The sequence below is a fragment of the Pholis gunnellus genome (genome assembly GCF_910591455.1).
Source record: "Pholis gunnellus genome assembly, chromosome: 5".
Taxonomy (NCBI): Eukaryota; Metazoa; Chordata; class Actinopteri; order Perciformes; family Pholidae; genus Pholis; species Pholis gunnellus.
Window position 1 is genome coordinate 10,708,855 of NC_136531.1, and position 20,272 is coordinate 10,729,126.

At 42.4% G+C, this 20,272-nt stretch overlaps 3 protein-coding genes across 5 annotated transcripts in view; 1 reads left to right on the plus strand and 2 right to left on the minus strand.

Moving 5' to 3' along the window:
* gstcd (glutathione S-transferase, C-terminal domain containing) overlaps nt 1-1,316 on the minus strand; it is a 47,464-nt gene extending 46,148 nt beyond the window's left edge. For both annotated transcript variants that reach the window (XM_079158934.1, XM_079158933.1), the window contains exons 1-2: nt 1,260-1,316; nt 681-1,102 (exon numbers count right to left, since the gene is read on the minus strand). In XM_079158934.1, the coding sequence (XP_079015060.1) occupies nt 681-1,091 (411 nt within the window). In that variant the 5' untranslated portion in view covers nt 1,092-1,102; nt 1,260-1,316. The remainder of the gene's footprint in view (nt 1-680; nt 1,103-1,259) is intronic.
* Nucleotides 1,317-1,589: 273 nt separating this feature from the next.
* ints12 (integrator complex subunit 12) lies at nt 1,590-5,471 on the plus strand. Of its 2 annotated transcripts, none has more exons than XM_079159349.1 (7): nt 1,590-1,700; nt 2,579-2,743; nt 2,841-3,002; nt 3,147-3,370; nt 3,501-3,660; nt 3,809-3,952; nt 4,724-5,471. In XM_079159349.1, exons 2-7 carry the CDS (start codon nt 2,588-2,590, stop codon nt 5,279-5,281), a joined length of 1,404 nt encoding a protein of 467 aa, XP_079015475.1. In that variant the 5' UTR covers nt 1,590-1,700; nt 2,579-2,587; the 3' UTR covers nt 5,282-5,471. The 2 variants fall into 2 exon arrangements, with proteins under 2 accessions (XP_079015475.1, XP_079015476.1); XM_079159350.1 differs by having other exon boundaries at nt 3,189-3,370.
* Nucleotides 5,472-5,571: 100 nt separating this feature from the next.
* Nucleotides 5,572-18,354, minus strand: arhgef38 (Rho guanine nucleotide exchange factor (GEF) 38). The gene is made up of 14 exons (XM_079160281.1): nt 18,087-18,354; nt 13,728-13,912; nt 12,861-12,978; nt 12,616-12,763; nt 12,513-12,530; nt 12,126-12,325; nt 11,851-11,984; nt 11,556-11,660; nt 11,327-11,446; nt 9,647-10,021; nt 9,424-9,561; nt 8,714-8,915; nt 7,036-7,346; nt 5,572-6,192 (listed from the first exon to the last, which is right to left on the minus strand). The coding sequence occupies exons 1-14, from the start codon at nt 18,301-18,303 to the stop codon at nt 6,010-6,012; spliced, it is 2,454 nt and encodes an 817-aa protein (XP_079016407.1). The 5' UTR covers nt 18,304-18,354; the 3' UTR covers nt 5,572-6,009.
* Between the last annotated feature and the right edge of the window lie 1,918 nt (nt 18,355-20,272).

Genomic DNA, 20,272 nt, shown 5'->3' on the forward strand with positions numbered 1-20,272 from the left:
CGTTGAACTCAACAGTACCACAAGCTGTGGGGCAATTATTTTACTTTTGTTAGATGTATAAGTTTATAAGTGGTTGCAGAATTCCAGAGGAACTTCCTTAAATGACCTACTTCGTTGAAACCCAACTAAATGTGTTTTCATTTTTTATTTACTGTATGCTGACCTGCAGTGGGTTCTATGAGCAAATAATCAGAATGAATCATAAAAGAAGATAAAATCAAGTGTTACTGGTATTTTGACAGGCTAACACTGACATAAGCATTATGCCACTAAGTACCCTAAATATGGATAGTATCCGATCACATCCCAGGCACTGCTTTCAATGAAACTGAGATGTGGAAGAGACACATTTAAAGTTTATTGTAAATCTATATGTCTACAATCTGGATTCACAGACAGTAATGATGTCACTATATAGTCATTATATTTGCTCGCACACCAGTACACACAGTGATAGACGCTCAGTCAAAGGGTCAAATCTCCTGCGATTTCATAAATGCCTCGGCCTCGCAATAAACTTCACAACAAGTTTTGCTAAAGTTTCAACCTTTTAAAGCAGCCATCTACATCACAAGTATAGGTGAAGTTGTGCTAGAAACCCCCCACCATGACCGATACTACACGTCAGTGGACTTTGTGTACTTGCACTTTGATTACGTGCGTCCTTGCGTGCCACTGACCTCAGCACAGGCCTTCAGACAGGTCTTCTTGAAGCCCAGCAGTGCCAACACATCCTTTCTAGCAGGGTCGGCCTCCAGGGCCTTGTCGATGACGTGCCTCAGGACCACCGCCAGCCCTGCCCTGCAGAGCATCCCAGTCTCATCCAGCACTGCAGGCAGACGGCAGCCCCTCACCAAGTGGGGCAGAGCCTCCAACTGAACGTCAGACACGTCCAAACCCTCTGGCAGCTGACTCCTCAGTGATTGGGAGCTGGCAGGTGTGGTGAAGACGAGGAAAACTTTGAAAGACTTGCACTCGCAGTAGGACAGGAGAAACAGGGCGATGGAGGTGTGCAGCGGAAGACGCGGCTCCTCATTTTCGCAGCAAACGTCTAGAAAGAGGGAGAGATGCTTTTCCTCGGTGTGCTTCATCGTTAATAGTGCTGTGAAGCAAAAAACAAGAAAGAGGTTAACAGGTGACGTTAATTTGCTTTTTAAAAGTGTTCAGGTGTCTTTTCATGAATGGCAGCAAGAAAATCCGACACTTAAAATGACATTAATATATACTTACAACTGCTTTAGTAATGAAGATATACACACCGGCAATTTCAATAAAACCACGTTGTTATGGTACACGCTTCCTGTTCAAGCTTCTTCTTCTTCTTTCCTTGTGTTAAAGCTAGCTTAGCTCCACAGCGCCATCTGCTGCCTGATAGCAACACGTACGAATCAATACTGATGACAAAATATAAAAACGTTACGTGCATTTCAATTACTTAAACATCTAGGTGGCATATTAAATTATTCATTACATATAGAGTGGAAACGTATGTAAGATTTTTTTTTAATAACGCCGACTTACACCCAAGGTTCCGAGCGACTAGATTCCGGACATATTTAACGGTTGCACCGCTAACACATCCAGGCGAAGGCTGCTCCCCGGCTTCTCATCTAGGAAGTGTTCAACCCTGAACGTTAGTTTCTCACCGAAACGAAACTACCGAGTGAAGCGGCAGGTTTCTATAAGAAGCAGGCTGTGAGGTAACGTAATCCAACTGGACAGTATCACCTGGCAACTTGGTTCTGTAACTGACAGTTGACGGGAAACGTAACTTTAGCTGCTGCTGCTGCGCTAGGACTCGAGTGTTTTCTGCTTCGTACTAATATCGTCACAAAGCAACCAAATTAAATCGTAATGTCTTTCGTGCGGGATATTTGTTTGGACCCAACATGGGGGCGAAGTTTAGTTCCGATCATCCTGTTCAGCACATAGTTACAGATGAAGCAGCAGAGTGAACACTTGGAACAGCCCTGGTTGACCTGTGTTGTCTTTTATTACAGTTTTTTGGGGGGGTGGGTGGGGTTATTTCTCTCTATTTCTGCCCTCCTCTCCTCTGACTTGAGTTTGTACAATCGCATCTTCTGTTCTCAGTATTTATTATTCTGTTCGTCAGTGCAAAAGTATGACAACAATGATTGCATGAGAGATACGAAGTGGGTGGGACTAGGCTGCACTGAAGAAAAACAGACCTTTACCGATAAATATTTCAATCCTTCTAAATAATGAACGTGGATAGAAGATGTTTGCTTTTAGAAGAAGTTGAGTGATTCCAGTTAGGAGGCTGTAGATGCAAAAAAATCACTGTGTTTACATTGTTGTACAGTGTTGTATCGATTGTATCTGTGTAGATTTATGTCCTTGAAAGGATTTAATTGATATTATATATATATATATAATATATATAATCTAGTATTTTACCCCGAAGACAAATGTCAGTCCAAGTGAACCCTGCAGTGTATATAATTGTTTATATTTAAATAATCTGTCGTTTGTGCAACATAACTTGTCCTCCTTAGCAGTGTTATTTGATACATTTGTACAGAAGCTTAAAAAGCTGACATTATTTCATGATTCCCAGTGTTTAGCCATGGCTGGACCCGTCAGTCTGGAGCTGGATCCAATCTTCCTAAAGGGACTGAGTTACCTACATTCCAAGAGTAAAGACTCGGTTGAGAAACTCAAAGCTTTACTAGATGAGTCCCTTTCAAGAGGAAGTGACTCGTCTTACCGTTCATTACAAAAAGTAAGGCGTTCATTACGTTTTTATATTCACTATTGTTCATTTCTCTTTCAATTTCATTGGAATGACATTGTTCTGTCTCATCGTTGTGTATCCTCAGGATATAGAGGTGTCCAAGGGGTCTGTGTCAAAACTGAGCTTAAGCAAACCGGACTCGAAGTCCTCCTCGAGTTCCTCGTCCTCCAGCAGCAGCAGCAGCAGCAGTAGCAAATCCAGCTCGGAAAAAAGCAAGAAAGAGCCGGAAAAGAGGCCTGCAGAGAAGGTACGGAATAAATAGACTCTCCAAAATCATAGCGTCACTCGTAGGCAAGAGAGACTAAGCAGATCCATACAGTTAGTGAGCGAGTAGAATAATCAATAAGATGGCTATACATTGACAGTGTTGTTATGACATTGATGTCAACAGGCATTGTCCAAACGGAACTCTTTCTGTCTTACTGACAAACAGGTCAGGGTTGACTTGGGTGAGGTGGACCCTCCCAAAAAGCCTCGTTTGGAGAAACCGGAGAATCGCTCTTCTCCAGTTACCGTTCAGACGAGCAAAGACCTTCTGCCAAACATAAACGACTACGATGAGACCAATGCGGATGACTTTGCGATGGAAATGGGCCTGGCTTGTGTGGTTTGCAGGTACATCTTAATTATTAGCAAATGTAGTTTTTCTCCTCTCATACGTGAGCTTCCAGATGTTGGTATGCTCAACCTTTTGAGATACAAAGGTAAACGTACTAACCTGCAACATGCTTTTCCATCGCCTCAGACAAATGACAGTGAGCATGGGAAACCAGTTGGTTGAGTGCCAGGAGTGCCATAATCTGTACCACCAGGACTGTCACAAGCCCCAAGTGACAGACAAAGAAGTGAACGATCCACGGCTTGTGTGGTATTGTGCCCGCTGCACCAGGCAAATGAAACGCATGGTGAGGAAAACAAATTATAACCCGGTCTTTGTGTGTATCTTTTAGTGCATCATCATTGATTGTGTGACTAATCGGTGTAAAAGTCATGTTAGTAGTTTCAGTATCGCTATTGTTTCTGTCTAAAACTAACTCTTTTTCTGTCCTCTAGGCCCAGAAACCTCCACAGAAGCCATCTCCTGCATCTGCATCATCGGCGCCTGTTGTCAAAGACACACTGGTGAAAAAGACGGAGCTTAAAGCCAAGCCGGACACAACCAGCACCTTCCAGGCCTTCAAAAGGACAGAATTGAAGGTTTGTGTCAACTACGTATTGGCTGTATGCCGCGTTTTTTGACCCACAATAATATGTGCTGGTATTATTAGTTGCAAGTAAATGGACTTTCTAGTCTTCCGGCCACTCAAAACGCTCACACACAGATGGCAGAGGCTTCCATGCAAGGTGCTAAACTGCTCATCAGGATGTAAACTAATAGTCACAGCCTTCGGGAGCAGTGTAGGGTTCAGTAACGCACCCAAAGAGACTTGGACATTTGTGCAAACAGCCCCAAAAGGCAGTCTACATAAATCCCTGCTAATAAAAATGAGCAGACGGTAGACATTAGAACACTGACTTCTGTTGCTAAGGCACTGTTCCTGTACAGTATCATTTCTCCAGAGGGAGTGGGTTCAAAACATTTCAAGAGTACTTTTACTTATCGGGAGTTCACGATGGGGTTATTTTCACTGCAAACATGTTGCCTTTTAAGTGAGTGATTTAAATATGTTAATTCAAGTCGGCGTGGGAGTTTGGCTCGAGCAAGTTGAGTCATTGTGTAGCCTGCAGGTAACTCTGATTGACACATCTTGATGAATATGTATTTGCTCTGCTACACAGTGATCCAGAGATATGTTAAAGGTTAAGGCTGGTGTTCAATAGTTCAATAGTTTTAAGTTGTTATTTATTTATTTTTTAAACCCTTTTTAAAAACTTGTAAAGTTATTATTGCAATATGACAACGACATGTTAGGCTCTGTTGAATTTGTGTTGCACTGTGATAATTGTTGTAACTATTTAAAATTGCAGGCATCCACAACATCAGCCAATCCCACCAGCAGCAACTCCTCCTCCTCAGGCAGCGGCCTTACAGGCTGGGCTGCATTTGGCGCCAAGACGAGCCCATCTCTAGCTGCCAGCTCCAAACTAGGTTCCTCAGGCACGAGTGGGAGCCACAAGACCTTGTCGGCTCCTTCTGGCCAGAAACCTGTCGGGCTGTCTGGGCTAGCAGGAGCCAAGTCAGGTCTTGGGAGTGCAAAGACACCCGGGAGCGGAAACGGAAACGGCTCTAGCCAGGTGCCTCTGAAACCTCCTCCGCCACTGACTCTGGGTAAGCAGCCTCTGAACCGTTCATCGAGCGGCGAAAGCCAAGGCAAAGGTACGGCTTCGTCAGGGGCCGGCTCCCCGAGCGGCTCAAGTGGAGGAGGGAACGGAGGCAATAACGGAGGAGGTAACGGGAATAATGGGAATGGGTCAAAGGCTGCACCAGGGGACAAAGCACCGACGTCCCAAGAGTCCCAGCTCAACGCCATGAAACGGTTACAACTGGTGAAGAAGAAAGCAGCGCAGAAGAAGCTGAAGAAATGAGAAGAGAGGAAGTGTGAGGGAGTAGAAAATAAATGTGGAAGTAGTGCCAGAACGTTTGTGTTTGTATTAAAAGAGCAACTGTACATGAGTAACACCATCCAGTCAAATACTTGAATCTTGCTTTGTGTAAATGCTGCTGGACTGTGTATGTACCTCGTTTTGTCTTAACACGTCTGACCGTTGGAAAAAGTGTCACTTTTCATTAACAAACATTAAATCTCTTCTTATAAACTGACTTTGTAGCGTGCGGTGTCCTTGAATGCGTATCATTATATTATATTATACAAATGGAGACTGGATCTCGTTTATTCATCAGGTAATTGTTCAAATATAAATTACATCATAGACTTCTTAATTTCACATTAAATATATACACTTCATGTATGAATCAGTTCACATTAAATAATTAACTTCATTTGTAAATCACTTCATCAATATAAACTCGCCAACACTGAAGTAAAAAAAAGTGCTCAGCATAGTGCCCTGTATTTTCCTTCCATTATTTATGTTAATCACAAGATTACTGGTCAAGTCCCATCGGTGAGCTCTCTTGTTATGATCTTCTGCAAAGCAGATTCAACACTTTTGGTATGAGACATAAAAGATCTAGTGTTACCTGGTGCAATTTTCACTTCCACCAAGCAGAACTGTGACATGTTTTACAGTCAGGATTAGGTAAATTTGCATTGGTTTTCTGGATTTGATATGCATAAAAACAGTGTCTCTATTTATGCGTAGGACATCCTGCCAAGGTAGTTGGCGGGGACGTATCCCTTCTGTCCGTTAGCCTCAGCTAACCACCAATCCTTATTGCCTCCCAGGTCACTGAACTTAAGGATGCGGACATGCTGGTACTCCTGCATGGTCAGCTCCTGGTCACAGCGTGCTTGAAATGCATACACGGCATAGAACTGTGGAAAGAGATGCAAATCAAATTAACAGTAGTAGTGTGTGTGTTTTTTAAATAGCACAATCTTAGTTTGCGCTGACATCATTAAATAATATTTAAGTGTAACCTCCTATACATCCAGAAGGTGGCACTGTTTATTAGCTTTCCACGTGGACAAAATGTTACCACCAGTCTTAATTTAAATTTACAATCTACTGAGCCTACTCAAACTTCAGACCAATAACTGTGTCGTGTTATGATGAAGATCAGAGTCATATTCGGTAGTCATAGTATGTGTGTGTGTGTGTGTGTGTGTGTGTGTGTGTGTGTGTGTGTGTGACAGCACACTGTCATCATTTAATGTTATTCACCCCATTTAATTTCAATGCGAGCTAAACAGAGACAGTACTGGCTGAGCAGAGGTTTACTGGCCCTCTGTAATAACACATGTAATAACACCTCTCCGATTTAACAGGTGGAGTCTCATATGTGAGGAGGCACTGATGGCCAGTTTAAGTTACATGGCTTGCTGAGTCTTTATTTTATTGTAATTATGAGGTTTATGTGGTGTGTGGTTTGATGTGTTTCAGTTGTGTCCCCTATTGTCTACTCTAGATCCCTGATACTGCTCGGTTCATTTGTGTTACACGTTTATGCACATGAGCATGCTTGAGTCAGGCTTGTAGGCTTGTAGATTTTGCAAACCTGGCAAAGGACATTGATCTCCTGGACATTGACTGTTCTCAAGCTCACAACCAAAGCTGATCAAAGAAATGTTACCTGTCCCTCCTGTTCAGTAGCTTACAATGACATCCACACCGTGACAGAACACTTCAACAAAATACATGCAGGCCACCACACACACCTGCTGGGCCTCCGCGTCCTCCGGATTTTCGGGGCTCTCTGGCTCCCCCTGCAGTCCAGAGAGGGTTGAGCCACTGTCAGTGGTGTTGAGGTTGAAGCTGCGCAAGCTGCTGCTGCTACTGCCTGACACGAACAGGCTGAGGTCGTCAAAGTCCTCATCCACCATGGCAGGCGTCTGCGGCTGCTGCTGCGGCTGCTGCTGCTGCTGCTGCTGCTGCTGCTGCTGCTCTTTTGCCATCTTGCCTTTCCGCTGGGAGTCCCTCAGAGGGTTGTACTGCTTCAGGAATGTGGAGTAGACATAGCCCTGTGCACCTAACAGTGACACAAAGGGGCAGTTTGTCAAGATGCCTGACCTTTCTGAGTTCATTTGAAAGGGGTTAGTTCAGTCAAATTGAAACAAATAAATTCTCACTTCCATCTGGTGTTATCTAGCAATGCGGATAGTTTCAAGTAGTCCAGGTTTCGAGATATGTATCTCTTAGATTTCCTCGATCAGACAGGTCAAACACTGAAAAATCCACACAGCATCTCTCTTCAGAAACAGTGTCCCACTTACTTTGGAATGTCCACAGAACAGCCTGTTAACCATCTTTGTACAAACTAGTTCTTCGGTAGAAATGAGTTCCAATAAATAATTAGATCTGTGGAGGTTTTTCATATATGTATATTTTTTTATTTTAAGCATCATGACAATCAAAATTCCATTCGTAATAAGGAGGAGACAAACCTAAAAGACTGACCACAAAACCCCAAAAAAAACCTTCCTCCTTCACTCCTTCACTTGGGTGAACTGACCCTTTAAATGTCTAACAGCAAGGTAAATACAGGGCAAACTGCACTTCATAAGATATTTTCCTTTGTTTATCAAAAAACTGCTTCATAATTCATGTTTTGAATACACTATATGCTGCATGTCTTACATTAAGGCTGTAAGGCTTTGCATTTGCTTACACAATCTTAAATCCATATGAGTGAACCGAGGAATGTGTAAATGTGAAGCAAGCATATTCATAGTGTTGATATCAACAGAAGGACGAACCACAACTTCCTGGGAATGCTTCTAATCCCAGAGGAAAAGACAAGTCTGTGAAGAATGTACTTCGCACCAAGAAACACGCACACAACCTTTTTTTCTAGACTCATAAAAAAAAGAACTTGTTATTGCCGAATACAGAGAGGCGTGCAAGCGTCATCTCTCCGTCCTTGTTTCCCAATACCCATAGGGAGAGGCTTTGTACTCTAGGCAACACTGCTTACAACACGCTGAGGTTTGTTCCAAACAAGACATTGGGATCTCAGGTGCCTCTGCAAGACGTGGAGGGGAGGTGGAGACAAGCTATGGCGTTGGCCCTGTTGAGAGGCAACCATCTCCAGAGGCAGGCAAAGAGGAACCAGCAACCATGACATCACAGGAGCCCCCGGGACTAATTCTTGTGTGCTGACTTGTCAGTGTCAGAAAGTAAAGTTTTGTGTGTCGACATAGCCTCAGTCATCGAACAGATGCAGGTGTATTCACAGAGTAATGTGTATTAAAGGAGCCCTATAGGCCTACCAACCATATATCTGCAGGTGATCTGGTGTGATAACTTAATTCCCCTTTTGTGTCTTACTAACAGAATGCGCCATGAGCTACCGCTGCCTTTGTCCTTACGCACACACACGCACATGCACACACTTGCCTCCAGTGTGAACGAGCCAGCGGCTGCTGCTGCCTAATGGGTCCGTGTCCTCCAGCAGGGCTACCAGCTCTCCCTCCAGCAGGCTGAGGTCCTGCTCCTGGCAGCCGTTACACTTCCTCTTCAGCAGATGCAGGCGGCTCAGTGGGTATTCTGCCAGCAGCCAGGCTCGCTGTTCCTCGGTTTGATGCTGCACCTCCGGCATCTGGAGGACACAAAGGGTGTAGTTATTTGACGTGGGTCTGGTTGTGTGGGCACCTGTAGGCACATAGTTGGTTATCATTGAGAGTATTCTAAGGAGGGCGGAAGGTAAAAAGCTCCCGGCGGTCGGGTAAATAGATCCGCTCACATGTCCGAGCACAAGCACACTCTCTTATAAGTACTGGTGTGTATGCATATGGGTCTACACCTACACATATAGAGATACATAAATCTCAGGGGAGTGATTCCTGGTGGAGCTTTGTGTTTCCAAGAGCCCCAGTTGATCACAGCACTGCCTTTGATAAGATTTATAGCTGCTCATGTTTGGCTTGGAATTGGTTAAACAAACTACAGGAAGATGTGGGACTTTTGTTTCAACCTGGAGTCAATGAGAAGTTTACAGACACTTAAAGAATAAACCAGGGGTCTAACTGCTACAGATTGCAGACTATAATGTGCATTTCTTTCTCTAGATGTGAATAATCTCTTCTAGATTATTTCCTCTTTCTTACTGCCATTTTCTTGTCTCGTTGTCTCTCAAAGCTGACTTTTCGCTCCATCAACTTCTGTGCGTTGTCCTTGACAAAGGTCAGATTGTTCAGCTCATCCATGATGCTGTTCTGCACTTCAGCAATGTTTGACAATGGAGCCTGACAAGACAAACGCGACACACTTTAGCTTCAATATTGAACAGACTGAAAATGAATGAGTGTTATTAATGTGTGGGATCCTCACTGGTAGCTGCTGTATGGATGGGGCACGGAGTAGTATTTGATCCATCAGCCCTCGGAGCAGGGCCACTAGATACACCACACAGTTTGTCAGGATAGTATAGGCGGCCATGTTGAACCTCTGCAACTCTTCCACTAGCAAGGCATTGAGAGCTTCATAGTCCCTCCTGGCGGGACCGGACGGGTCTTCTGACACCAGGGAAGGCGAGGAAGAAGTGGTGGATGACGTGGATGAGGATGAAGAAGAAGAAGAGCGCTCCAGGCGGCTGCAGTAGTCCAGCAGCTTGTCATATCGCTTCTGGATGAGCTTCTGTGGGGCTGTGAACATGCCTTGCAGGGAGGAGAGGGGGGCGAGGACCAAGCGCTCCATACCGTCTTTCTGCAGCAAAAAGTCAACGAGGCAGGCAGATGATGAAGAGAGATTTCAAGTATTTCAATTAAGTATTCTCTGTACATGTAAACAGGTACTTTAAACATGATTATGTGTGTTTTTATATGAATTTTATATATAAATGGCTTGTTTTCAGAATGCAGCAGCATCTCTAGTTCACAATCATTTTCTCCTACGGGAGACAGCAAAGTACGCCTTAACATTAACCAGAGCTGCTACAGCTTGCTTTTCATGCAGACAAACAAGATGTAGTGATGTTTTTCAGCTTACAGTAATACTTAAGCAGACATTAAAGGCTCCGTCTATCATAGCGTGGAGCATGTAATGGGTAGTGCTAAGCATAAAGTAAAAAGAACCGTTTCTCTGGTGAAAATGTTCTGTTTCTGAAGTATCTATCAGTTACAGCTGTCATGTGTTCGTTATAGGAGACACAATGGATCCCCTTTCATACAAAATAAGTCTGTCAATTTGCTTCTTAGAGTGCCAATGCCTTTGTATCTACACTTATTTTGTAAAGCTTATTACAGACTTTGGTTTGAGGCTGTGCAATACAAAGAACCGTATTCAAAGGTATAGTTATCTCAGAAATGGCCGCAGAGAGAAGAGGGCAGGAAAGGGAAGTACTGAGGGACCTAGTGGGAAGAATAGAGGCACAGAAGAGGAAGATAATATAATGGACAGAAGACAGGTAGCTGTGGGCAAAGTCACAGATGACTCACAGTCGGAGGGTGAATCGGAGGTCATGTAGGACAGTAAAGCAAGGACAGAAGATTCAGGGAGGAGAGGGAAAAGCTGGGCTGTAAAGTAAACTATGCCCTGAATAGAATGTCACGGTTTTGGTTTTGGGGTTTTTGGGCCTCGACCGGACTCTCTCCGGTCGAGGCTGACATGACACGGGGAGCTGGGGTATTCAGGAAATCCCTTGGGCAAAGAACTCAGAAGAGGCTTAGCTGACGCCTCCCGACATGCCAGTTTAAGCGTGGCCTCCTGAACGTCCCTATCCGGAGATCGCCTCCACTCTCCGTTAATTCATAGGAGAGTATAGTTTAATTCATATATCTCCTCTTTAAAAATCCCTTCTGCTGGGTCCATTTTGTGGGCTTTTTTTGTTCTACATTTTTTGGACTTCCCTGCTCTACAGTTTGTTTAACAGTTGTTGTTTTTTTGGTAATTAAAGCCACCATAATTCAACCCTCTGTTTCACTGCGTCTCTCTGCATTTGGGTCCGTCCCCTATTACCGTTTTGGTCTTTAAAACCTAACGTTGTTGCAAAGGAAAAAAGCCACATCTTACATAATGCTTATAAGGGTCATTTCCGTTATTATCTGAAGAGCCGTCTGTGTGATTTTTGTTCGGATCCTTGATGATGTCCTCCATGTCCTGGACATTCTGAACAGCTACAGACACCATCTCCTGCAGAGCAGACATCAAGGGAAAAAAGTCTTTGAAAGTGAATAGAATATTTCAAACCATTAAAACACACACACACACACACACTTTGCAGTAGGACACGCTAACCTACCTGAATGTGCTGCAGGTAACATTGAACGTTCTTGGCCAGCTGCCTCACAGCCTTCTCCAGACTCCTGAACAGCTTCTCCTCTCTATCAAATATTTCATCTCTCACCTGCAGACAAGAGTTTAAACACGCCTAAATGAATAGTAGCTAAATACCTAATATGCATCTGCCTTATGCTAATAATAACTGCATAAAAGCAACAATTTGTATATTAATAACGTACCTTTAGGTCAGAAAATGTTATTTAAAGTGTCATGTCAACAAGCCATGTATTCATTTGTTTGCCATAGTATGTTACCTGTGGTTCAACTCCTGTGAGGATCTTGAGATAGCCAGCAAACCTGTCGCTTTTCTTCCGTATAGAGTGGATGTTGAACTTGTGTAGTTTGCCCCTCAGTGTGCCTTCGTCCTCCAACCTCTTATACTTCATAACTGAGAATGAAAAGAAAATTGAAATGGAAGATAATCTACAAAGACCTAACTTTGTTGTCACATGAGTTAGCAAAATCACAAATTTGAAAAATAGACGATGATAAAACACGTGTGTGTGTGTCACTGTAAATGAAACATCACCTATATCTTTGCGTCTCTTGAACTCATTGATGTTAACGTTGATGATCTTGGCAGCAGTGAACGCCTCGTGCAGCGGGTGATGGTCAGGGTGGTCTTCAGGTGTGGCATGCCACAGCTCCCCGAGCAGCAAAGGGTACTTCATGATCCTCTGGACCGGTTTGATGAGCAGTGAACCCATGTCCAGCAAGTTGGGTTTCCCTCTAAATGTATTATACAGGAAACGATTATTGACACGAACGGACCGACAGAACAGAGATTCACGATGCAGAACAAAAACATAACCAAAACTGCTAATTCAACACAATAACCAAGATCTATGTATTACAATATATTTAATGTAGAATTCAGTATATTTTGAATACCAATTTATCATTGAAGGGTACTCACTCTTGGTCGTAGATTTTCCTGTAATAAGAAACAGCGTTTAAAACGTTAATATCGGGAAAGTTAAATGAGAAAAAAAAAATGTGAAAGACGTGACTTGACTTACTTCAGAGCTAATACACATGTGGTGAAATGTTGCTTTATTTCTTCTTCTTTCTCGTAGGATTTGAGTGACATGTTGGCATCATCATGATGGTAACAGTAAATCTTATATACATCTTCTAAAGCCGCCTTCACCTGGATGAATATGTCTCCTTCAAAAAAAAAAATAGGACATGAGATCAGGACATAAACTAGAGCAGTAAAAGTCAGCAACGGTTCAAATGAGGCAAGTAGTCAAAATGCCATTACCTATGACAACTGCCTCTGGATCAGGGTCAGCTATGGCCTCATGCAGTCTGTGAAGGAGGGCTGCAGAAACTTCACACACTGTCTCTGTGTTGGTGAACAACCTGTCTACATCCACAACCTGATGAAGGACAAGGAAATTAAATAATCCACGCAAATGAATTTTTCTGTCAAAATGTGAACCAGATTCACTGTATAAATACGCTGCCATTTATATTAATTCACCTTTATTTGAATATTCCAATGCTGATTCCTGTGGTACATAATGTTTGTATCTCATGTTTCTCTCTATTGACCAAAGCTGCTGTGTTACCTACAGCCAATAGGATCACATGCTGCACAGAAATGTTCAATAAGGGGGTGATTATTACTTATATATTAAGTCATATATCATGAAGCTCTGGCAAGCAAGACAGGAAATTAGAAGAAAAAATATAGATAATATTGTCGAAATTAAATGAGTCACACTATACTACTATCAAACACTAAAGTCCACACAAAAGGATTTGTAACTGTAGTTGTGCAAAACGGAGAGATCTCCACTGTCAGTTGAACAGTTTGTTTTTTTCTCTTGATTTGAGCAATAGAGCTTGAGAGAGGAGCACGCCACAGTAACTATGTGCCCTTGTTTGTTTATGCAAAGAGGACTGGAGTTAAAATGCTAGCTTTGGATATTCATGCTATTTATAGTTTTAGCAAGGAATACGATTCCTTAACCAATCATTAAAAAATGTTTGCGGCTCAAACTTTATCTCAACAAAATGTCACCATTAAATAACAACACTATTGTAGCATGTGTAAACGTTGGTGGAGTTAATACCACATTATTAAGCCTCCAAGACTTCATTGGGGGTCCTGAAAAGCATGTACCTGCAGATTCCGTAGCGGCTGGACCACCTCTCTGATGCACAGCTCCAGGTCTGTGAGGAAGTCCTTTTCAGTCTGCACGAGCTCCTGAATGACTTTTGCCCGGCGGCTCATCTTCCTTAAACGGACCTCCTCCGGGTCCAGTGCTGGAGAGGGGGGTGTGGACCGGTCGTGTGGTGTCATTTTCTCTGGGAAAAGTTGACATTATAAGATGTGTATCAAATAAACAGGTGCTACATGGCTGGCCAGTCACATTCTTGTGTACTGTGACAGCATCTGGCCCAATGAGTCATAAGGGTCGTATAAGGACAAAGTAAATTGATGATATTGTGAGCATAAACCTACATGCTGCTGTAAATCTGCAATTTCCCCCCCAAAAACGATGTGTTTGCCAACATTTCAAGCCATCTGTGTGCATTATCTAAAATGCTGGTAAACACCCTCCCCCTGTGGGCTGTGCATGCTTGGAAAAACCAACATCTCTTCTAAATCATCGGCTTGTCGCCTGAGCACCCATCAGTATTTCACGGTGATATAATTATTTTGACTCCAGCGCCAAAAGGCCTCACTTAACATGCCAGTCAGGCTCACTCCTCTTTTTTTATTGCCCTGCTGTCTAATCAGTGTGTGGCTGCTCTGTGCTTTGCATGGCAGGCAGGAGTGTCTGTTCAGGGAAGAGGGATGCTTCCTTGCTGCCTAATCGACGCCACACACCGCTTCCTTCTCTGGGGGGGGGTGGGGGGGGGACGACGACGACTGCGAGGCTTGTGTCAGGTTACAGAACTAATCGTGCCGCTGATGTAATGCGCCGTCGTGCTCAGGCATTCCATCTGCTCAGACTGGGAGTTTTTTTTTGGGGGGGGGGGGTGGCACACAATGATTAACACACACCTACATATGCAAGGACACACACGCACACAGTGATTCACACAGAAATACATACACACAGTCATGCAACCACACACACACACACACACACACTCACGCACACAAACACATTTACTACACCCACCTCAGCTTACTCATTTCACACACATATGCACATATACAGCATAAGATTTGACAGAAGACGTTTAACTTAGTGTAGATACTATTACCAAGACCGTTACAGTATATTTATGCACCGTTTGCTAAATATTTGTTATGGCATATTAGCTGTCTGGGTAATGATTAGTCCAGGCACACCGATTGTATTCACACCTTGTATGAGCTCTCATTAGATTGATTCTGGGTTTAGCAAAGTAGACAAGAAAGGAAGGAGGAAGTTGCACCGTCAAAGAAAACAAGTAGGGCAGGTGTAGGGACATTCTTTTTCCCCCCTTTGTTTCCTTATCATTTCATTTTAAAAAATCTTTTATTTATTTTGTTGGAGGCAACAGGAAGTTGCAGATGCAATGAATGACAGCGTAGCTGTGGGGGAAAGGTACAGTAACTAGTGGCTGAAGCTGAGTAGAATGGCTTATGTGTCTCTGGTCAGTGGGCAGTACTTTCTCATGAATGCTAACACTGTACAGATTGCGTTCACACCTGGCTGACTCCTGCAGGGATCTGATCACATTCTGCTTGCAACGCTGCATACGGTGACACCTTACATTTGTCTTTTTTTCTCCTTGAGATACATGAATTCAGGTAAATTATAAATTTCACAAAGGTAATATTCATTTGAGAGAATATGTTTTTGTGTCTTGATTTCTTTTAATACTTGATTTAAATGCTTATTGTAGGCTACAGTGTACCAGTTGAAGCTGCTATACTCTATATATTATTGTAGGCAATGTAACAGCTGAAATAGATTTTTTTAAATCATTAAATCACATTTCTTCTTTGTCTATGGTAAACTAGTGTACACAACACACAAATATAACTCAACTGTGAACTCATACACCTTTTCCTCTAGTAGTTATTAATTAACTTCAAGACTTCAAGAAATAGTCAAGGTCATCTGTGGTATTAGTCCAATGAAGCTTTGAAATAAATCCCTGATAACTATATATCCACGTTTTGTTGCAACAAACAAACTGTTTTACTGGTGGAAAATACTTATATAATATAAGTATCAAATTCATGTTTCGGCATTATCATGAAGTGTCACGTGTCTACGTGGGCTTTCAGCGTGAAAAGAGACCCCAGAAACACTGAAAACCTCCACCCGTGAGAAGAAATCCTCTTAATGGCAGATTAATATTCTATTTTCAATCTGTTTTTAGCCCTTTTCATAGATCATTACCTTTTACTCCAACATATTCTTCCCACTCTACAAAGTCTTAATAACATAAGTGACATAAAGATTCTCTTAAAAGCACTTTGAATTCTTTGTGAAAGTTGTATCCTTCACAACTGGCCTTGAAAAAACATTCACAATGAAATAAAAAGTAAAATGTATTGTAGCCTATCTAAACTTCTGCTTTTTGCCAGCATTATGTTTGGTGAGGTATGGTTGCCGACACAGGAGTTCCCATGAAAGTGGATACAAGGCTTTTCACTGTTCAGCCCATTGAATGGAATCCCAGAACAGAATACAAGGCATGGCGTATCACGTATCACCGGCAAGAAAAATGACACGCCTGACACACAGCAAAGTGCACAATGGGGAAATCTATCACAGAGAATACTGAGAATATATTTTAGATCAAATACACTGACATTTAAGAAAGCCTGAAATTGTCTACGCAAACGATTCATAACAATAATACATTTTTTAAAGAAAGGACATTTATCTTATATTAACATTTATGGAAAAAAATGCATACAAGGCAAAAAAGTCTCCAGGTGACGCACACACTCGCACACGCAGAGTGAGAAAGAGTTCAGCCCTCATACTATACAAACCCACGTCAAAGTAACCTGCTCCATGCGGGATTTTCAGATGAATACGTATGAATATTTAGTTCAGTACTGTCACGTCATGTGAATTTTGCGCCGGTAAATCATTGTCAGAACTATTAGATTTAGTTACTGTAAATAATTAGACATAGTGATGTCATGTTGCCATGGTTCTGTGGCTTGCCCAACCTGTCTGACAAGCATGTGACTGGCTGTCGAGCAGCAACTCACATGTTTCCTCTTTCGTTGAAGTCATCGTTCTGTCAATATTTGCGATGGCAATACCACTGTAAATATGCAACGCAGCTTGTCAGGTGTGAGGCTAAAGTCAAGTAGGGCGGGCGATTGGTTTACTGAAAACACCCCCAATGTTATTTGACAACCCTGCCTGTCAATATGCAGGTTGGTAAAAAAAAAAAAAAAAAGAAAGTGCAAAGGAGAACAGAGTGTCTCCATTTCATGTAAACAGAGCAGATGCTGATAAGGCAAGTGTGTGTGTGTGTGTGTGTGTGTGTGTATGTGTTTGTGTGTGTGAAAGCTATCTTATCGGTGCAACGCCAAGTGAGAGGTAGGTTACACGCTGTTTTAAACAAGGTGCCACAAATCATTTTGACATGTGATGTGTATTGTTCACCGGAAAGGAATCCTAGAAACAAGTGGCACAGGAAAGCCTACATACTTGTGCTAGTCTTTAATAGTAACCCCTTGATGACACAATGATGTCACTCATTTTGCCTGAAGTGCAGCATTCTCAGTCACTGAGCGCACTCTTAGGACAGGGTGAAGCCAGTTTTCTTCTGAAATGTGGACATGTGTGCGTCAGTGAAAAGATTAGGTCAGCAGTTGTGATGAGGAAACACACACAGCTGGCTTATTATTCCGACTGGTTCTTACCTCAATCAATGCAAATTGTTTTATTGTATTCAATGTTAACCAAACTGTAAGACCAATCGTCAGGCGTCACTTGGAAGTCGTTCGATTAAACTTGGTAATAAACAATAATCTGAACAGCCGTCCTCGCGCGTCACTGCTGTCTATAGGTCTTGTTTACCAGCTGGTCTGGAACACTTTTTAAAGCCACTCCTCTGTGCCCGAGTTTGGAGCACAGTTTGCATATGTGGCCGCATCCCTGTGGGAGTATCTCCTGCTCAACACATAGTAACACAACAGGTGCCCAGTATCCAGAGCTGTAGAGCAGTGCCTAATTTACGTGCATCGCTGACACTGTTGTGCACAGGGATGATTAAATACATGTACGCATGAAGGGGTTTTTTGTACCCCATCTATATCTGTATGTTGCCATATCTGTATGTTTCTCTAAATTGCTGTTAAAGCAAATACCTCTTGTTGTGTATGTGTGTGTTGAATGTTTGACCTTAGGCCATATATGCTGCTCTTAAAGTCTATCTATAATGGACACATTTGTCTAAAAGTTCTCTAAAGTATGTTATCAACAAGTAAAGAGGTTAGAGTGTTGGCTCACGTGTGTGTAGATTGTTGCTATAGTTTTGACCCCCAGGGAGGTCTTAGGTGGTGTACCTTTAAGTTTAGCGCTGTACTCCGTCTTGTCAGACTGACTCCTCCTCACCAGCGTCCCGAGGATGATGTCACCTTTGGCCGAGTCCTCGGCCACAATAGTGTCCGTCTTTCTCCTCTCCAGGTAACGCAGGAACACAGGCCGGTTCCTCCTCTTTATCGCTTTATCCTTCTCTTTTTCCTTCTCCTTCTCACCCCCGCTGGCCTCAGAGGGTTCCATGGTGGGGCCTTCAGCTCCCTTTCAGAGCAGTCAAGGAGAAAAGAAGGGGAAGAGAGAGGGACAGGAAGAGGGAGAAAGAAACAGAGAGAGAGAGAGAGAGAGAGGGAGAGCCTGGGAAGTGCAACAGGTGCAGTGTTCACTGACTGTCAGCTCTGCACAGGTAATATAGCTCCTCCCTGCCTACCTGTCATGAGAGCCATGTGGCCACACCTCTCCACTGCTGTGCTCGGCTTCTTCCCTCTTCTGCCACATTATGAACCATCCAGACCTCTCAGGCCGTCTGGGACAGGTCTGCATACTGTCCCCAGAGAAACATGGAGAAGCAGCGTTTGGTTTGAATGCACCAGATATCTGGAACAAACTCCCAGAAAACTGCATTTCAGGTGCAACTCTCACTTCCTTCAAACCAAGGCTGAAGACTGTTCTGTTTGCTGTTGCCTTTTATTAAATAAAGGATAGATGATAAATGATTACAAAGCATTGTTACTTATATTTTTGTCTTATTCTATATTAGCTTGTTTGTTTTCTATTCTCTTGGGTTTTTAATGAGTGTTTTTACATGTATTTAAATGTCCTTTTATAATGTGATTCTTTTGCACTTTGTCTTTTTTTATGTTAAGCTTTCTCAATTGCCTTGCTGCTGAAATGTCCCATATAAATACACTTGCCTTGCTCTCAGAGCATTCCATTCATTCAGGGAGAAGGTTTGAGGACAGAGCAATGACCACCGGCTACAGTCTTATTTTACTAAAACTAAAACTAAATGTCCTCAAAATAAAATGCATGCGACACCTCACAGAGACACTAACAATATTAGACAATTAAGTATTTATGTAAATAGAAGGGTGCTGTAAATCCTGTAAATCATACTTGCCATTACAGAGACACAATTAAATCAAGTCAGTTGAATATTTCATTTACACTCTACTCTACTTTAATTGTAGGAAAAAGAAAATAAAGTGAATAAAACAACTTCAACTTACACGGTCTATATTGCCGCAGCAGCTGCATTACACCAAAAGTTTCACATCACTATTACTTCAGCAAGAGTGCAAAGAGTGTTCACGGACATGAAGCTGCTGCACTTGTATCTGTGTTGACTAGTTGCTGTGTCAGTTTTTTTTTTTTCGTGGTTTTGAAACAACAGGGGTTGTTTGTCAAACTGTGATAATCACATTGTCATATTACTACACAAGTCTTTGTTTCTCTATAAAAACCCAATACATTTACACTCATAAAATGTCATATCTGGTTAGACGAGTAATTTATCAACGCACAATGATTTCCGGTCATAGCAACCAGATACTGCGTTCCTCGTAAGAACAATGAATGGATGCATTTCCTCCCCATTGAAACCACAAGTAATGAGCACACCCATTATGTTTTCAGATCACTGTGCAGTGTGCTCATAGCACACCTGTTTAATAACTTCAGTTAGACTAGTAAACACATATGGCTCTCAACTCATCAACATAAGTCTGTACATCTCACACTGCATTGTCATCATCTTCAGTGTGTGAGAAAAACTCAAGAATTAAACAATTTAACGTTCATTAACTGTCTTCTCTGGTTAACAAGCACGGTTATATTGTTTTCAAACATAGCGAACGCCAATGTTAGCAGCGTTATGTAACGAAATGGACTCGGTAAACCATGCTGAACAATCACATGGTCTATACAAACATGAAAGTGAGTAAACAACGTTATATCCTGAGCGCTGTCAGCGTGGTTTTGCCAGAGAGAAGTGTGCTCTCTCTCACACATGAGGAAACAAACGTCAGGCTTAAACTTATACTGCCCACAGAATAAAATTCTGCTTCTATGAACTACTTTGTATTAACAACTAATCTGATGATTATTTAACATATATTGACAATTCATTATTCATCCCAGGGAATGATTGATTCTTGCTTGTCAATTGACTGAAATCAGGTGGCGATTAATTTCATGTTAATCAACTAATCAACTA